At 37.6% G+C, this 16,763-nt stretch overlaps 2 protein-coding genes across 4 annotated transcripts in view; both read left to right on the top strand.

The window, feature by feature from the left end:
• The window catches only part of vegfab (vascular endothelial growth factor Ab), a 52,685-nt gene extending 42,834 nt beyond the window's left edge, over window positions 1-9,851 (top strand). Inside the window, exon 9 of one of the 2 annotated variants that reach the window (XR_010895676.1) lies at window positions 8,409-9,851. The gene's annotated coding sequence lies outside the window, so the exon portion shown is untranslated. Of the gene's footprint in view, window positions 1-8,397 lie in introns of both variants that reach the window. The other variant, XR_010895675.1, reaches the window with a different exon arrangement.
• On the top strand, window positions 1,626-7,748 carry LOC137023834 (uncharacterized). Of its 2 annotated transcripts, none has more exons than XM_067390919.1 (2): window positions 1,626-5,429; window positions 6,500-7,748. In XM_067390919.1, the coding sequence occupies exon 1, from the start codon at window positions 2,298-2,300 to the stop codon at window positions 3,963-3,965; it is 1,668 nt and encodes a 555-aa protein (XP_067247020.1). In that variant the 5' UTR covers window positions 1,626-2,297; the 3' UTR covers window positions 3,966-5,429; window positions 6,500-7,748. The 2 variants fall into 2 exon arrangements, with proteins under 2 accessions (XP_067247020.1, XP_067247019.1); XM_067390918.1 differs by having other exon boundaries at window positions 6,136-7,748.
• Window positions 9,852-16,763: the final 6,912 nt, after the last annotated feature.

Raw genomic sequence — 16,763 nt, 5'->3', positions numbered from 1 at the left:
CTGAAGTCTAAACGAGGAGTGGTAGATACACATTGTTCTCTGTTAATAGCCCTAATTCAGTGCAACTGTGATGACTTATTATCCGACAGCTGCCATTAGTCAAACTCTTGAGTCACACACACACATACACACAGACTATAACATGCTGGTATTTGTATTTGAGTTACAGATGTGGGTTTTTTGGTATCTCCGAGGATTTCCGAAGGATAGGAAGTGAATTCTGGGTGGAACAGGTAGAAGGGTCATTCAAGGCCTTTTAACCAGCTTAATTTCACCAGTATTGACAATAAATGTGAAATATCCTCTTTGCCCTATTTTGGAGGCTCTCCATCTTGTTTAGGGGGCTGAATTGGGGGACAAATTGTTCCAGGTAATTTTGGTGGAAACGCGGCTTATAATGATAACTATATTAGTGTACTATATTAGTGTACACATCAATGCACAGTTTTGTCATCTGCCGCTTTAAATGCTAAAGCTCTTTAAAGCAGGATGGATTCTGATTAGCTGTCATTAGCTTTTTATTTTATCATCCATCAGCTGGAATAAATCGTTGTGAAAAAGATTCCAACGATATTGTTTCTCTGTGCTATTGTCGTTATAGTACTATATTGTATAGTTACAGTTATCATACTTAGTGTGAACAGGCCTTTAAGCAGGTGCACACAGAATATGTTCCTGCAGAATTCCACAAAAAGTTCAGCAGAATTCCGCAGAATGGATTGAGCCATAGAGGTCTCTCCTCGGCGCACAGAGCGCAGCAGAAAGCCAGTGTGGCCACTCGTGCTCCCCTGCAGAAAGCTTGGGGACCGGGGCGGTCGGTACAGGCGAAGCCTTCCGGGGGTAGGGCGGATCTGAGGACCGTCATTATCTCTCGGAAGGCTTCAAAGAAAAAGTCCTGACGCCAGTCGTCCGGGGCTTTTGAGGGCAGCCCTCTCTGGGGAGGTTCGGCTATTAAAATATCACATACCCGTTCTGCCAACCCTGCCACCCAGTGTGCGTCAGGGCGCAGCAGTCTCCAGCGCTTGATTCGTCTATCTGCCGGTGCGCCGTGTCAGATGAACGAGCCAAGTGCTCAAAAAACACCAGAGACCAGTCTCGAGAGACTGGTTCTCTTAGTAGAATATGTGGAAGAATGGAAACGTCTCCTGAACATTTCGAAGTGGGTGCTGCTCATGGTAGAACAGGGTTACAGAATTCAGTTTGGCTCTCGACTGCCCAAGTTCAACGGGGTTCTTCCCACAGTGGTAGCCCCAGAGCAGTCTCTGGTGATGGAACAAGAGGTTACGACGCTTTTGCAAAAAGGAGCTATAGAAAGGGTTACTCCTCCCAGCAAAATGTCGGGCTTTTACAGCCGCTACTTCATTGTTCCAAAGAAGGATGGAGGGTTGCGTCCGATCATAGATTTAAGTGTGTTAAATCGATCTGTAAAGAAGTTGAAGTTCAAAATGCTTACACTCAAACAGATTATTCCACAGATCAGGTCCGAGGACTGTTTTGTGGCGATAGATCTGAAAGACGCATACTTTCATGTATCCATCCATCCTTCTCACAGGAAGTTCCTTAGGTTTGCTTTTGGGGGCGAAGCTTACCAATAAAGGGTTCTTCCTTTCGGCCTATCCCTCTCACCCCGCACGTTCACGAAGTATGTGGATGCAGCGCTGGCTCCGCTGAGACTCCAGGGCATCCACGTGCTGAACTATATCGACGATTGGTTTATATTAGCTCAAACAGAACAATTGTCAGTTCAACATTGAGATGTTGTTCTGTCGCACATGAAAAAGCTTGGGCTGAGGCTCAATGCCAAAAAGAGTGTGCTGGTTCAGAGTCAGATTGCAAACTATCTAGGAGTAATCTGGGATTCCACCACGATGCAGGCGCGGTTGTCTCCTGCTTGTGTGAATTCCATTCTCTGGGCCGTGAATGGGGTGGAGTTAGGCCAGTCACTCACTGTAAAACCGTTTCAGAGACTGTTGGGTCTGATGGCAGCTGCATCCAACGTTACTACTATTGGCCTCCTGCACATGAGACCCTTACAGTGGTGGCTCAGGACCAAGGGGTTTTCCCCGAGGGGAAATCCTTTTCGCATGATCAAAGTCACGCGGCGATGCCTTCGTGCTCTGGTCATGTGGAAAAAGCCTTGGTTCCTGTCCCAGGGACCCGTGTTGGGAACTCCTCGTCGTTGCGTAATGCTTACGACAGATGCTTCCCTCACGGGCTGGGGGGCGATCATGAGTGGTCGCTCAGCTCAGGGTCTATGGGAGGATCATCAGCTCTCCTGACACATAAATCGGCTGGAGATGATTGCGGTGTTTCTAGCATTGAAGCACTTCCTCCAAGACCTGAGTGGACACCATGTGTTGATCCGTACGGACAACACTACGGTGGTCTCATATATAAACCACCAGGGGGGTTTGCGGTCTCGCCTACTGTGCAATCTGGCCAGCCACATCCTCCTGTGGGCCCAGGGAAAACTCCTTTCTGTGAAAGCAGCATATATTCTGGGGCATCTAAATGTGGGGGCGGACGCTCTGTCGAGGCAGAGCGCGAGACCGGGGGAATGGAAACTCCACACCGAGGTGGTGGAGTTAATTTGGAAAACATACGGTCGAGCTCAAGTCGACCTATTTGCCACAGAGGAGTCAACTCAGTGCCCTCTGTGGTACTCTCTGGAGCACCCAGCACCTCTAGGGCTGGATGCTATGCTACAGACGTGGCCGAGGCTACTTCTATATGCATTTCCCCCAGTCTCATTGCTCCCGGGAGTTCTGGAGAAGGTTTGCCAGGAGAGGGTTGACCTAATATTGGTGCCCCCTTACTGGCCAACCAGAATATGGTTTGCAGACCTAATATCTCTTTTTCACGGCTCTCCTATGGAGCTTCCTCTCAGGCAGGATCTCCTGTCACAAGCAGGCGGCACGATTCTCCATCCCCGCCCAGAAATGTGGAAACTGTGGGCCTGGCCTCTGAGGGGGCAAGGCTCATATAGTTTTGTGGAGACCATCCTTCAATCCAGAGATCCCTCCACAAGGAAGTTGTATATGTATAAGTGGAAACTGTTCGCTACATGGTGTGGCCAACGTAATATGGACCCTGTCCAGTCTCCTATTAGCTTCGTGCTACAGTTCCTTCAGGAAAAGTTTTCGGAAGGTCTAACCCCTTCAACATTGAAGGTATATATTGCAGCCATCTCGGCTTATCATAATCCTGTGGGGGGTTCCTCGGTGGGTCGAGACCCCCTGGTTATATGCTTCCTCCGTGGTGCACTGAGGTTGAGACCTGCAGTGCGCACAAAAACTCTGACCTGGGACCTAGCTATTGTGCTGCAAGGGTTAGCTGAGGCTCCCTTTGAGCCAATAGAAGAAGTGTCAGATACATTTTTAACACTAAAAACAGTGTTTCTGTCGGCAATTTCATCCTTAAAAAGGACTGGTGATTTAGAAGCGATGTCAGTCGCTCCATCATGTCTAGAATTTGCACCTGGTATGATCAAGGCTTTTCTACATACTAGACCGGGTCACATTACACTTGAGGCTTTCTGCCCTCCTCCATTTATAAATCCGGATCAGGAAAGACGGAATCTGCTTTGCCCTGTGAGGGCATTGGATGCCTATGTCCACAGAGCTGCCCTGTGGAGAAAAACAGATCAATTATTTGTGTGTTACGGGTCCCCTAGAAGGGGGGGCCCAGCATCTAAGCAGAGGATGAGCAAGTGGGTGGTCGAGGCCATCTCACTCGCTTACAAAGCAGTGGGACACCCATGTCCCTTAGCTATTTGTGCTCATTCCACGAGAGGTATGGCCGCTTCTAAAGCTCTAATGTCAGGAGTGTCATTAGATGATATATGTGGTGCAGCTGGATGGTCATCCCAGCACACTTTCATTAGATTTTATAATCTTGATGTGAACTATACTCCAGGTGCTCTGGTATTGCAAGATAACAGCCAGGCATTTGAAGATACGGCGTAGTTGGGACAGCGTTCCCATCACGTCATTGGACGTAGCGTCGATGTTCCCATGAAAGGGAACGTTTCGGGTTATGGGTGTAACCCCTGTTCCCTGATTAAGGGAACGAGACGCTACGTTGCGTTGCCGTACCTCCTACATACCTGGAGCGCTTTGCTTCAGACATACTCCAGAAGCTAGCGTTCTTTGTTCTGGGTATGCTTTATAATTTCCTGGTCTGTGATGTCACCCGCCTCTGATGTCACATTTCCTCATTGGTTGGATACAGAGGTGCTTCACGAACACAAAATGCAGAGGGTTCCCATCACATCATTGGACGTAGCGTCTCGTTCCCTTTCTCAGGGAACAGGGGTTACACCCGTAACCCGAGACATTTTCCATATATCCATTTTCTTTAAAGTATCCTTGAAAAGGGGATTTGACTTGTTTTTCTGGTCCTCAGCAAATAACATCTCCGCAGTGTTGTCTGCCATTTTAAATGCGCGAGCCCTTAAATTAGAATTGATTCTGATTGGCTGTCAGTGTTTTATCGTTCTACACTTGTTTTGAAAGTTATTCCAACTATATATTTTCTCTATATAGTTATCATTATAGCTGTGTTGTGGACACTGCTATTCTTTTACATTTAGAATACTGATAGTATGATATCAGCTCTGTTTAACACATTTTTTCAATCCAGAATTCTATAGATATTCCCTGAAAATCAGCACAGAAATATAAAAAAGCAGTTCCTATTTGAATGTCAGCTGTGCTGAATCTGTAAGAAGGTACAAGGCAGGAAAGCAGCAGTTATATAGATGATAAGGATAGTTAATGGGCTCAAGATTATAGGTTAAATTTTATGTGAATATGGTGCTTTTGCTTTTAACGATAAAACTCTGATGTGTGACATGCTAAACTCTAATAGATGGAGTTTAGCATCTCACAAAGAATTTCATGTCAACTAAGGGGTCTACTAAGATCATCATCACCTATATATTGCTCTGTACAGTCATTTTTGTCAGAGCAGATCTGCTAAATGATGGACAAAAATACAGTCATTGTGTGCATTGTATGAACTCTGACTTGCTCATTTTCCACACCCTTTCAAAGTCCCCCTCTCAGTTTCTTTCTTTCAATTCAAGTCCATTTCTGCTTTTTGGCCTCAGACTACATAACACGTCCTTACAAAGTCCTTCGTTCATTCTCTCTCTTTCCCAATCAGCCCTTTTACAACTCTCAGCCATATCCTTTCATAGACACTCTCTCTCTCTCTCTCTAGCTCTCTCTCTCGCTCTAGTCAGCTGACTGTCTGGCGCTCTGCCTCAGTGGCTGACTGAGATCAGCGCCGTGGCAACGTGCAGCTTGCCATGTCTGCTGTCGCTACGGGAACCAGCTGCAGTGAGAAACACAGCAAAGCTGGGTCAACATAACTTGCCGCAGATTCATTCAGAAAATCTTCTGTCTGAGAGAAATGTAATACTGAAGGTGTGTTGCTTACTGTAAACAGAGTTTCTCACAGTTTCTGTACACAGGTCATTAAATCCTTAAAAATCAATGATATGTTCCCACATTTGAGGTTTATTAAACACTGTGGAAGTGGTAAACAGTGGTTAAGGATCCAAGCTGCATATAATATCACATATCAAAGTACAATACTTGTGATAATTTGTTCATTTATTAGGTGTTACATTGTGATTTACTCCATTTATACATTTATTTGGAATATACAATACAGGCCAAATTTTGGAATAATAAGATTTTTTTTTTCTTTTTTTTAAAGAAGTCTCTTTTAAATGCTGCACATTTGATCAAAAATATAGCAGAAACAGTACAATTGTGAAATATTATGACAATAATCATAATAATATATATATATATATATATATATATATATATATATATATATATATATATATATATATATATATATATATATATATATATACATACATATATAATGCTACCAATATTGAATGCCTAAAAAGAAATGTTGTGTGTGTGTATATATGTATAATATTTCTTTTTATATATAAATGCACAATGACTCTGATTCTGATTCAGTCATTCAATATCTAAAGAAACCTCCAGCACCCTTTCTAAAGAGTGAAAGAGTGATCTTTGTTGAAAAGATTCAGATTGCACAGATGTACAGTCAATTACAGGTGTCTGAATGAATCTTCTCTTCTCGCAGATACTCGTTGTCTTTTGAGACAATGTGTAATCAGATGCCCCTCTGTTGTAGGAGCCTATCAATGTCAGAATCACCAGCTCCCAGACAGCCAGCTGGCATCACCGGCTGCCAAGATGATGTTAGACGGCTCCCTTTAGGAAACCTTGAAATTATGACCCAATCTAAAAATAGGCTTCTCCTTCAGTCAGCTCATTCTTTCAAATTTCAGACGTTTAAGCTGCTGCTACACTGGCTTTTGTTTAGTCATTTAGCAGATGCTTTTACAAATGAGGAATACTTCAACACTAATGAGTGTTATTGAACTTTCTCAGCCATCTTTTACTGCTCTAAAATCATGCCTTGCAGTGTTCTCTGTGTGTAATAGATCATATGGTGGCAGCAGATCGTTGTAGTTGCTGATGGGTCTGATCACAGAATGTTCTAATGCAACTGACCAGGATCCAGATGACCTTAACAGACTGCTTCTGTTCCATCTATCACACCCCAAACTGACTAATGGAGTTTGTTAGTGCTGCTTACTAATTATTGTTAATGTGGTTTGTTTAGTTAACACAGACGTGTGAGGATATGCCATGAGCAGAAAAATTATATGCTTATATCATTGCTTACTTAAAATACACATTTTTTGAATACATTTTATGATACAACAACTGTCTGATATACTTATAAAATGATATCTTAACCAAAAATGAAAATTCTGTCATTTTCTCACCCTCGTGTCATTCAAAACCCATAGGATTTTTGTTAATCATCAAATGAAATTTGCCAAAATCTATTAAAATTTTGTAACTTTGCTTCTGGTGTCATCCTTTACTTTAGCCTTTACTTTTTGGTTTTTCATATCATATAATTTTAATAATCATAATCGGAAGTCGCAAAATAAGGTGGATAAAGTGATCATATCCCCTAACAAGTCTTGGATTAATCTGATCAGTTCATATGGATTCATTTTATGATGCCTTTATTACTTTTTTGGATCTTACCTGGACAGAAACCACTCATGTTTCATTTAAAATATCTTAATTTGTGTTTCAAAGATGAACCAGTCTTATGGGTTTGGAATGCCATGAGTGTGAGTGAATGATGACAGAATTTTCATTTTTTGGTGAACTATCCCTTTAATTCAAAATGGTTGTCGTTCTGTGGTCAAATATTTTAGTATATGATCACTAAGCAGTATAAACCGCTAGCTGTTCCAATTTCATTTCTTACATAACACTTTGTGGCTTGCTTCTTTATACTGGAAGTTACATTTCATTAATGAATATCTAACACTTTTAAAGCTGCAACCAATCAGAGCTAGCCATTCATCAACAAAGCAAACCAGCGACAAATCATTGTAATCCAGTAATGAAAAGAGCAAAGCAGCAACCAATCAGAATTAGATGATCGAATGAGCAACTCAGTTCAGCTGGGCTGATGTCATAAAAGACACTGCTCTTACATGTATATGTGTAATAGAGGTCTATTCTCAGCTGGTGTGTGTGTGTGTGTGTGTGTGTGTGTATGTATATATATATATATATATATATATATATATACTGTACTATGAGAAGCAGCACACACATATATGTTGCAACGTTTGTGTGGTGCCTCCCAGACAATCAGGTTATTTAAACAGCTTGACCTACAAATAGAAGGGCGCTTTCTCTCTCTCTCTCTCACACACACACACACGTTTCAGAGCTCGGAGTGTGACGGAGGGGTGAAGGGAGGTACTGGGATCAGAAAGGCTCTGCAGCTGTGGGTCTACGTGAGTCCTGGCAGGGACACACTCTCCCTCTCTCTATCGCTCTCTCCTTCCACCCTCCCTCTCTGGCATCTATTCCTTTATTCTCCTCTTTATTTCTCTGTTTCTCCCGTTTTTTTCTGACACCTCCCCCTATCTATCCCCCATGAGACCTTGACAATGAGAGATGTTTCACATTTAGTTCGATATCTGAGACGTGTGAAAGACAAGCAGAGGCATGGGAACCGAACACACGTCAGACTGAAAGAGCAGAATTTCATTCTGCAAAAAATGCAGAGGAATTAAAGTAATTGAAAGCACAATTTTGCTACAAAAAGCCAGAATTCTCTTTTGAAAAACATTTGTAATATAGAACAATTTAAGAGAATAATCTAATAATGCATGTAAGAGTCTGTCTCTGCTGATTTTCCCGTTTATAATGTATCAGGTCACATTGACAAAGATTTTGAGTGTATGTGTGTGTGTGTGTGTGTGTGTGTGTGTGTGTGTGTGTGTGTGTGTGTGGATGTCAGCTCTGTTTTAGCCGGATACACAGTGGCCATGAACCAGCCCCGTCTATCCCACGTTCCACCTGCTAGACATACATCACCAAGACCATCTGTGGCATTCTGCAACCTGCTTCCTCAACTCCACACAATAACAGTGGGTTTGTTAGTTTGTTTCCTCAGCTCATGTGACTTTTACAAGCTAAATATTAAGTTCCAGCCAAGGTCAGTTGAAAAGACTCAAAAGAGAGGAAGGAAAAACAGAGAAAGAGGGGGTGAATGAGAAAGTAAAAGAAGGAAAAGGGCAAGGAGGGCATGCAAAATGCAACAATGCAGGTGATAAAATGATTACAGTAGAGAGGAGTGTTTTAGTAGTTAGGTCACTATTATATGATTTGACTCTCTTTGTTTCAATACAAACTTGGTCTGTACTGCCACTTTGTGGTCGTAGGTGGAATACTTTCTAATAATTATTCAGTTTGGAAATGAACTGTTTTGACTTCGCTTTGAAATATTATTTTTTAACCCTCACACTGTATTAAAAAATGTATACACCTTTTGTATTCCTGGGTCAGTTTTGTACTTAGTATTTATTTTTTAAAACCATAGGTCAAAGTTTAGAATGTTATTACTGTGTTTTATTATTTTATTAATAAATAAATTTTTATTTATTAATAAAAAACACACACACCCTTTTATTAATTAATAAATTGAGAAATTCTTTGAAATGTCAAATTTTAAAACCACACCCAAATGTACATTTCATGAAAGGAAGGGCAAGTTTAATGTCTGACAGTCAAATGCCTCAAAGGGCATATATATATATAAAATTATATATATGGTGTATCCAAAATGGTTTATATTCATATTCATGCATTTTATTCATATTTATGTTAATCATTTGTGGCTTATTTGATTTCATATATTTACGTACTCCTACTTTATATATATTAATTCTCATATTTTCAAGCTTGTTATATTGTTCCTTAAAGTGTTCCAGTGTGACAGGTCATGTCGACACTTTTGTGGTTAGATATTGGACGCCTGCCAAGTACTGCAGAAGTGATGTTTTTCTCATTTGAATCCAATGAAAATATGTCTGTTATTATTTCTGCTGACATTTGATTTGCAAAATTCCCTAAGGGGTTCAAAACAACTCTTATATCTATTTTTGGCATGTGACCAGTTGATGGTATAATGGGTAAAACTATTTAACCTTTTCTTATTAGAACAAAAACATCAGTTTGAGAATTTCCATGTATGCTTATGGTATAATATGGACTGAGTTGTTGATAATTTAGCTTTTTCTCTCCTTTGCTCTCCTGGGCTTCTGCTTTTTCTCTCTTATCTGCAAATGTCTTAACTATTGTTATTTCATTCTGTATATTCTGATCTTCATCTATTAGATACAATACTCTGGATTTTACAATACTCTAAATTTATTATTAACTATTGACTTCTTTATGATTGTTATGTTACCTTTTGGTTTTATTAAATATTTTCATTATCGATTAAAGTTTGTGTGTGAGGCCAAATTTAATTGTAATGAATAAATAATTTTTCTTCAAAGTCATCACAGCCTGGATTTCTCAAGTTTTCGCATCAATATATAATACAGTATTGTCACTTTCGGTAAAATCAGGGAAGCATATGGGTGTTTAAACCTAATTTGCATGTTGAATGACTATTGATGACAGTCACATTTTTTGGTTACTTTTCAGATGATTTTATAGTCGTATATAACATTTACAATTAAAGCATTTACAATTTTACATTTTGTCAGGGCTTTATATTTTTAATTGAAAGTGTTGAATTAAAATTAGTGTAACTCGGTTTATGTGCATGAGCATATGTATGAAATGTAGCTGTTTTTTTAGTCTAAATAGGCTATATATGCAGTTATGATGTCATAGCATGCTAATTTGTACTAGATATGTGAATAACATTTAATTTTTGCAATTTATGGCAATTTTTATTAGTTCTTTTGCTAATTCAAATTTAGTGAAATCTCAAAAGACTGAATATTTCTCTCTCTTATAATAATAATAATGATGATAATAAAATAAGTATTATTATAGGCCTTCTTATACAAAGGCTGCAGTTTATAACGTGATGTGTCTTTCTGCTTCCTGCATCACGTGACACGGACGTGTTTACTATCATGACTCGCGCTCACCTGTACACTTTTGACTGCCGTTACTAGCATTAGAGGATCGACTCTAAAGCTGGGTAAGAGTTTAGAAAACAAATATTTGTTTTAAAGCAACATTAATGCATTATTTGAACGGCATAAATTAAACTGGGTCCTAAATGTTTAACTAACAATGTCAATCATAACACGAGGATGTGTGCTGCACACTCCCAAAAACTCCCATGACAAAATCACCATAGTAGCAGTTCTGACTCTCATACCCTTTGCAAGATAAAAATAAAATAAAAAACTTTGTGTTCTGCTTTCCCAATTTAATTTACGATATATCCCACTAATAATTCTGGAATTCTAATAAAACACTGGAATCTCTCATTTTATTTCTCCTCAAATCCTCACATCTTTTTCCAGGTTTGTTTATACACGGATTCTTTAAAATGTAGGATAATTGTCTCCCCTTTCCACTTCTAATCCCTTATCAGTGTCTACTGGAATGTTTGTAGCTAAAGCATGTAAATACAATATTTATTGTCTGTCAATAAACATTTTTGATTAAGGCAACATAGACTACAGACATGTTTTACTATAGTGACATTTAACAATTTGCTGCGGAAATAATCAAGCTTTTAGTGTTATCCATGATCTGTTGTAGTTGTTAATGCTTTTACACTTTAAAAAAAAGAGTGAGTAGAATAATGCCATTTTGTTTTGGTAATGCTTATGGCATTCAGGTTCAACAGAGCTCCCATTCGTTCATAACATTTTGGGCAGTATAGGAAAAAGGTGGGTACGCATCTATGGATATCTATAGGCCTATCTGCAATTGACTTCAGCAGAGGATTTTACTAAACTAACACAAGACAAAGCCACAAAGGCATTAGCTAACATGACATTAAAAGTTACCATAGTTTAAAGACACAAACTTAACCCACACATTCTCACCTGTGAAACGTTAGTCAATTTAAATCTTAGCAGTTTTTTTTTTTTTTTTTTTTTTTTTTGCAACCAGAGGCTGCTTTATCATATGACATCTTGGAAAACTGATTTGCTGAAATTGAATTCAGAAATTGATTTTTTTGACTGTTCCAAGATGGCGGACACATCAACTTGTCTGGGGAGGTGGAATATGGAGGAACTTAAAACTCTTGACAACTTTTTTTCTTCATATGCTAATGAATTTCTGATAGATTATTATTATTTTTTTTAATTAAATAAATAAAATTAACATCAAAATGTAATTTCTCCTGTCAGTCTCCCATCAGTGCTAAATTCTCTGGATACAGGGACAAAACAGTTTCATCAGGATTGAGCATCACTCATCAGGTAAGTTCACCTAATTTTTGATTCTTTACTGTGGTCAGAAATACACTGGCCAGAACTTGAGCAAATGCATCCATGACATCCATTGATTTTCTCCATATTCTTTGTCCCATTGTCACCCATGGTATAAATGTATACAGAGCTTTAGGATCTTGCATTAGCTTGAGATCTGTATTTGATTATGGTTGTGTAATGTATGGAGTTACTTCAATAGCCAGCTATCAGTAAAGCTGTTCCACATGGTCTAATCGATGATCATGTTACTGGAAGTTTAAAACTACAGTTAAAATTTAATCCAATGAGTTCGACTCCTTGAAACATGCACACACTCACACACAATCATGTTTTCAGCTTTTTAATCTCAAGGTTCACTCAACTGTGAGAGTATACCGAGTCTTGTCAACATGATTTTTGCACACACTTGTACCTCCATCGCCGATCTCTGAAAAAAGTAAAACGACACAAGAATCACATTAGAGAGCAGCAAACAGTCTGACATTACTCATTTTAAAAAACATCTCTTATTAATTAGAAGTAACATTATGAGTTAAGATGATATATTCATAAAATTAAACAATTGCCAACAATACCTACTCATGAACATTATGATGGTAGCTTCCAGCGCCCACCAGAACTTGACTGTCAGGACCATACCAATGGAACACAGAACCTGCAAAGACAATTTTAATGTCAGTCTCAGGTAATAGTAAGGTTCGGCTCACTTATGCAAGTTTATTTTAAACAGCCACTTTTATAACCATGTGAAATTTACTTAAAGTTTTTATTTGAATACATCTGAATTATATCAATAAATAATACATTTAAAAATAATTTTAATTGTGTGAATTGTAACTCAAACGACATTTAGAAATCTAGTCCTGTACCTGCAGCTGTACGGCTGTACGCACTACCTTGAGAGGGCACTAATTAATGCCGTTTTTATTTTTTAGATTAATTTTTAAATTGATTATTAAAATCTATCTCCGTACACTCATGACATATTAAGAGTGAGAGAGAATGAAAATAAATAAAGGTGTGCGCTTGTGTGTTGTAAAGTCAGATGTGTTTTTGTGCGTCCATGGGTGGGCGTGCGGGATATGGGTGAAAATAAATCTGATTGGCTAGTTTAGTTACGTCGTTTTTTTCCACACATGAAAAATAATGTTACAGATAGTTTATGTTTAAAAACGAGCTCAAAATGAGTAAAAACTCTCTAAAACAGCTAAATTCGACTGAAACATTTGAAAAAAAAAAAAAAAAAAAAAAAAAGCTTAAAACTATTGAGTAGATATGGAGAAATGAAGCCTATTAAATCTTTGAAGGTTTTCTCTAAATGTTTCGGGAAAGGTTAACATCAAGAGTGTCGAAAACAGCACCATCTTGTGGCAGGTAAAACGTACGGCACCCATAAACTTGAGTGCGCAATTCCGTTGTTTTATTCATTAAGCACAAACAAAAGCCTGACAACGCTAAATGTGTTCATTTCAATAATCATATTAAAGTTTGGCAATAGATGAAATGGATCAACAAAAACAATAATTAGGCCTCTAATACTACTACTACTACTAATGCATACTGAGTTGTCATACTGAGGCAAGTAAATTGTGCTATTATTTTATTGTAAATACTGTTTATATGATGGAACATATGATGATGTAGTATAAATTTAAAATGTTTAGTAAATAGAATTGAATTTCCATATGGTCTGGGTTCAAACATTCTGACACGCAAAGTGAAGTTTCACTTGACTGGAAAAAATACAAGGATTGTTTCTCTGAAAACAATACGCACATTTCGGGACAAAGCTGCTCAGAGACAACGTAAAAAACAAAACAAAACAAAAAAAAAAAAAAATCAAGAAGCATTAAGCACATCAGAGTGCAGTTACATGCATCAGATTGAAAGAGACAGTCGATCTCTCGATTTTTACAGCATTAGATCGTTCCACCCAGGTGAAAGTTTCATAAAAGGCAATCAATGTATGCTGACATTATAACGTTGCCTCGCCACGGCCAAACCATTCGAGATATCAAAATTCTGCTCGCAATTTTCAAGCCTTCGTTTGTATGTAGGCCTATTAGGCCTAGGCTAAAATACATTTACAATACTTACTAAAATATAATTAATATTATTTTATTGTTTTGTATTAGTTGTTTGAAGAGTAAAAAAAAAAAATGGTCGGTCTTAACGCAAATTTACAACCGGCAAGTCGGTCGGACTTAAAGCAAAAATAAAAATAAAAATTTGAGTCGGTCCTAAATTGACAGGGTCGGTCGGGTTAAGGCAAACAAGAATATTTTTAAGGATGGCCTTATTGGCAGTCAAAATTTCCAAATGCCTACTTATTGATAGGTGGTGACTTTAATGTCGTCTTAAATGAATCCCTTGATAGGTGGCCTCCTGGTCGCCCTACAAATTCAAACACCGCTTTGAAAGCATTTATGAATAGGTTTGAGCTTATCGATGTGTGGAGGGAAAAAAACATAAATGACAGAGTATACACTTGGAGCAATAAAAATTCTTCTAGGCTTTCACGAATTGACTTTTGGTTAGTCTCTAGGAATCTCAACAAAGATGCTATTTGTGTTGATATCTCTGCGACACCGTTGACTGATCATAAGGCTGTTTGCATTAAAATTTTGCTTTCTCCTGAAGCCAGATATAACAGAGGCTCGTCTTATTGGAAGATGAATAGCTCATTACTTAAACATAATGAGATCAAGTCAGAGCTGGAAAGACTTATTGGTCTTTATTGGAATAAAGCTAAACAAGAAAACGTATTTAGAACCAATTGGGAATTGCTAAAATTTGAAATAGGGAAATTTTTAAGAAAATTTAGTTCTAATTTGGCCAAATCAAAACGTGTAGAAGAAATGAAGGTTGTTAGTGAAATCTCATCTCTTACCAAAATTTTACCTGAAAATTTGACTGATAGTCAGAAAGCGTATTTAGTTGACTTACAAATTAAGTTAGATGATTTGTATAAATTAAGAGCGGATGGTGCTTTCATTAGGTCAAGGCAAAGGTGGCTAGAGTATGGAGAACAGATGTCGTCTTATTTTTTTAAACTTGAGAAAAATAGGGCGAAATACAATTCTATTTCTCAATTAAATATTGGTAGTTCTGTTTCAGAAAATCCTAAAGAAATTTCCCAATTTTGCTATAACTTTTATTCAAATTTGTATAAATTTAAATTTAATCAAGCTAATTTAGATTCTTTTTGTAGGCATCTTGGTTATGTCAATGCTATAAATCTAGATGAAAAAAAAAATTGTGATTTGCCTATTACTGTTGATGAGGTTAAGGAAGCAATTTCTCAATTAAAAAATAACAAGTCGCCTGGTAATGATGGAATAACGGCCGAATTTTATAAGTTTTACTCTGAACTTCTATCCCCTTTTCTTCTTGAAGTCTATACAGAAATCTAAAATTGCTCTGAGCTTACAGCTAGTATGAAGCAGGGTGTCATATGTTTAGTACCTAAACCTAAAAAGGATACTCTTTTTTTTTTTTTTTTTTTTTTTTTTTAGATAATTGGAGACCAATCAGCCTTCTTAATAATGATTATAAGCTATTTGCCCTAATTTTCTCAAGGCGTTTTAAGTTGATTTTGAGCTCCATTATTGATGAGAATCAGTCAGGTTTTATGAAAAAACGCCATATTTTTAATAATATTAGACTTGTCTTTGACCTCATTGATTACTCAGATTTTATTGAGGATGACAGTTTGATTCTTTTTTTAGACTTCTTCAAAGCCTTTGATACTATTGAGCATCCATTTATCTTTTTTTGTCTAGAGCGTTTTGGTTTTGGGCCCTATTTTTGTAACGCTATGAAAACTCTGTATACTGGGGGAAATAGCTCTGTGAAATTAGCACATGGTACAACACAAAGATTTTTTCTAGAAAGAGGGATTCGGCAAGGCTGTCCAGTCTCTGTGTATCTCTTTCTGATTGTTGCACAGGTCTTCTGTCATTTTATTAAAGATAGTCAGCTAGAAGGAATTCATATTGCTGGTAGAAGCATTTTAATTAGTCAACTTGTGGATGACAGCCTTATTTTAAAAAAAATTCTAGCCAGGTTCATCAGGCAATTAAAAATATTCAGTTTTCAAATGCTTCAGGTTTGTTTTTGAATATTAAAAAATGTGAAATATTAGCCTTGAAAAACTCCTCCATTGTATCTGTGGATGGTATCCCTGTTAAAGAAACTGTTAATTATTTAGGCGTAGTAGTCTCAAAAAATGAAAAAGATAGAGTTTCTCTGAATTATGATCCTGCCTGTAAAAAGATTAAAAGCAAATTTAATCTATGGTTGTTAAGAGACCTCTCCCTTAGAGGAAGAGTTCTTTTGTCGAAGGCAGAAGGAATTTCTAGACTAACCTATATTGCTTCATCTATACATTTAGACAATAAAACTATCAAAACTATTGATCATATTTTATTTAATTTTCTATGGAAGAATCGTGTACATTATATTCGCAAATCTGTTGTTATGAATTTTCTAGATTTCTCTACGTTAAATAATACCCTCAAAATTAATTGGTTAAAATTTTGTCTAAAACAACCTTCTTTATGGAATTTTATTCCAAATTTTATTTTTGACCATCTTGGGGGTCTTTCTTTTTTACTAATGTGTGATTACAAGATTGACAAGTTGCCTGTGAAACTATCTGCCTTTCATGCGCAAGCTTTGTTGGCTTGGAAATTGATCTACAAGCACAACTTCTCTCCACAACGTTACTTTGTTTGGAATAATCGTTGTATTTTGTATAAGCACAAAAGTGTTTTTTTAAAAAGTTGGTTTGATAAGGGTATTATTTTAGTTCGTCAGTTGTTTAACACTCAGGGATATCTTATGACATATGACGAGTTTCTTGTGCATTTCAATTTTCCTGTGACTCCCAAAGAATACTCCCTTGTAT

Source organism: Chanodichthys erythropterus, chromosome 8 (genome assembly GCF_024489055.1).
Source record: "Chanodichthys erythropterus isolate Z2021 chromosome 8, ASM2448905v1, whole genome shotgun sequence".
NCBI lineage: Eukaryota > Metazoa > Chordata > Actinopteri > Cypriniformes > Xenocyprididae > Chanodichthys > Chanodichthys erythropterus.
The sequence above is the reverse complement of the archived record's forward strand: the minus strand, read 5'-3'. Positions and strand labels throughout refer to the sequence as shown.

Excerpts from the sequence above, each read along its gene's own strand:
- LOC137023834 (XM_067390919.1), top strand. The coding sequence starts at position 2,298 with ATGATTGCGGTGTTTCTAGCATTGAAGCACTTCCTCCAAGACCTGAGT.